General features: G+C 43.6%; 1 protein-coding gene across 1 annotated transcript in view; it reads left to right on the top strand.

Moving 5' to 3' along the window:
• Nucleotides 1-1514: 1514 nt before the first annotated feature.
• The window catches only part of LOC107290826 (sodium/hydrogen exchanger 8), a gene marked incomplete at its 3' end in the record, with an annotated part of 52568 nt that continues 51910 nt past the window's right edge, over nt 1515-2172 (top strand). The window contains exon 1 of the mRNA XM_015819751.1: nt 1515-1577. Within this exon, the coding sequence (XP_015675237.1) occupies nt 1564-1577 (14 nt within the window). The remainder of the gene's footprint in view (nt 1578-2172) is intronic.

Raw genomic sequence — 2172 nt, 5'->3', positions numbered from 1 at the left:
TTATTTAAGTCTCTTGCCTACAAGTCTACCACCCAGTTCAGGTGATGGATGAAGAGAAACACTTCCATTCTGTTGCTCACTTATCAGTTTGCTTAAAATAATCTTTTAAAAACTTATACATAGGTATCAAATCTTTCAGTAATTACCTATGAAAAGAAATTATCTTTGACTGCTCTAAATTTCCTATTCATCATTTTATAATAATAATAATAATAATAATAATAATAATAATAATAATAATAATAATAATAATAGTAAAGTTGGAAGGGACCTTGGAGGTCATCTAGTCCAACCCCCTGCTCAGGCAGGAAACCCTATACCATTTCGGACAAATGGCTGTCCAGACTCTTCTTGAAAACTTCCAGTGTTGGAGCATTCACCGCTTCTGGAGGCAGGTTGTTCCACTGGTTAATTGTTCTGTCAGGAAGTTTCTCCTTTTCCATCTTAGTTTGTTTTCCATTCAAGTTAAAGTGAGCTAATGATGTATTAATTTAACTTTCTCAGAGTGAAAGATCTCTAACAAACAATGTATTTGGACGGGGTAGTGGTGGAGGATAATCCTTAGGGTTTTTTGTTATAATTCAAATTAAAAATAATTAAACAGTTCACACATATTAAGCCATACTGCGATTTGTCCATTTATGACTTGCATGTTGTGTGAACATGTTGTGCAAACATAGCTTAATTTACTATTCCATTGGAAAACACAATGATGTAAATTGCCACATACTACTTAAGTATAGTACCTGGTTTTAAAATACTATCCTATATGTTAAACTAGTGACAAACCACTTTGAAAAAAAACTTGCTGAGAAAACTCCAGGGACTTTTTTTATCTAGTCCCCAGGAATCCAAAGCGGACTAAAAGGCACACAAAAAAAGTCAGAATTCCACAGAGCACTATTTAAACAATCACAATTTACGGGCTGTGAGAACGCAGCCAGTGGTTGGAGTCACCCAACATGAATAGTAATTCCAACATAGCATGGTTTGGCGTGCCAGATTAATTCTGAAAATTGAATTGACTACACCACAGTGACGTTTGATTGATTCCTCAAAGTTTCGCTCCCACATAACAGCCACACCTGAGCAGCAGGTGGGGGGTGCCCCTGCTCGGAAGCGCCACCCTACAAAGCCGGATATGCAAATCTCGGTCATGACGTGACGTCCCACCCACGCGGCGATGTAGTAATTACCGAGAAAGACCCGGCGCTAAACCTCAATTCAGGGGTAGGCAACCTTGGCTCTTTTATGACTCGTGGACTTCAACTCCCAGAATTCCTGAGCCAGCATGGCTGGCTCAGGAATTCTGGGAGTTGAAGTCCACGAGTCATAAAAGAGCCAAGGTTGACTACCCCTGCCTCAATTCCCCCTGCGGCCCTTCTTTGACTCTTGCTTGCCATAGAGATGCGTCATACCGGTTCCAGAGCGTCGCAAACAAGAACCCGGAAGTCGGCCTGGGACAGTGTAGTTCTAACGCTCGATGGTGAGGGTTGGCGGGAGGGTGAAAGGAGGAAAGAAATAACATATTCTCGCCCCGTTAAGATTTGAAGAAGCGAGCAAATGGCGCAAACGGAGTGAGTGGTTTCTCTTTAAGGGCTCTGGGCGAGGAGGTGGGGATACTTGTCGGGACTGAGGGGCTTCGGCGGTGCCGGATTTGCGGTGGGTGAAAGGCCGCGGAGAAAAAAAAAATGCGGGACTTTCACCCCATCTGTAGTCCCGGAGAGCGTGAGAGTAAACCTAGGTCGGGCCCTTGCTTGAACTCCAGCTCACCATAGAGCAGTCATTCAGTATCATATCATTGCAACTGGGGCTTTCCAGATTATGGGAGGTTACGATCCCACCCGCCATCCTGGCCTTTCTAGCCAGGCCTCTTCTTTGGTCTGTTGAAATGCGATTCCTGACACCTCAGCTGTCATTGTTGGGCTGGCTGGTGGGGCTGGAGTCGAGCACAATCCGAAGGGACCCCTGATTGGGGAAGGCTGGGAGGGATGATACCGTCCCATCCCCTGCAGACGTAAACGAGGAGTTGAAACGTGTCTTCAGCGTTGGATGTGGGAGGCTGAGTCATCTATCTATCTATCTATCTATCTATCTATCTATCTATCTATCTATCTATCTATCTATCTATCTATCTATCTATCTATCTATCTATCTATCTATCTATCTATC

The sequence above is a fragment of the Protobothrops mucrosquamatus genome, unplaced genomic scaffold, assembly GCF_001527695.2.
Source record: "Protobothrops mucrosquamatus isolate PMUCROS unplaced genomic scaffold, P.Mucros_1.0 scaffold975, whole genome shotgun sequence".
Classification (NCBI taxonomy): Eukaryota; Metazoa; Chordata; class Lepidosauria; order Squamata; family Viperidae; genus Protobothrops; species Protobothrops mucrosquamatus.
Note: the sequence above shows the minus strand (reverse complement) of the source record. Positions and strands in the feature narration are given on the sequence as shown.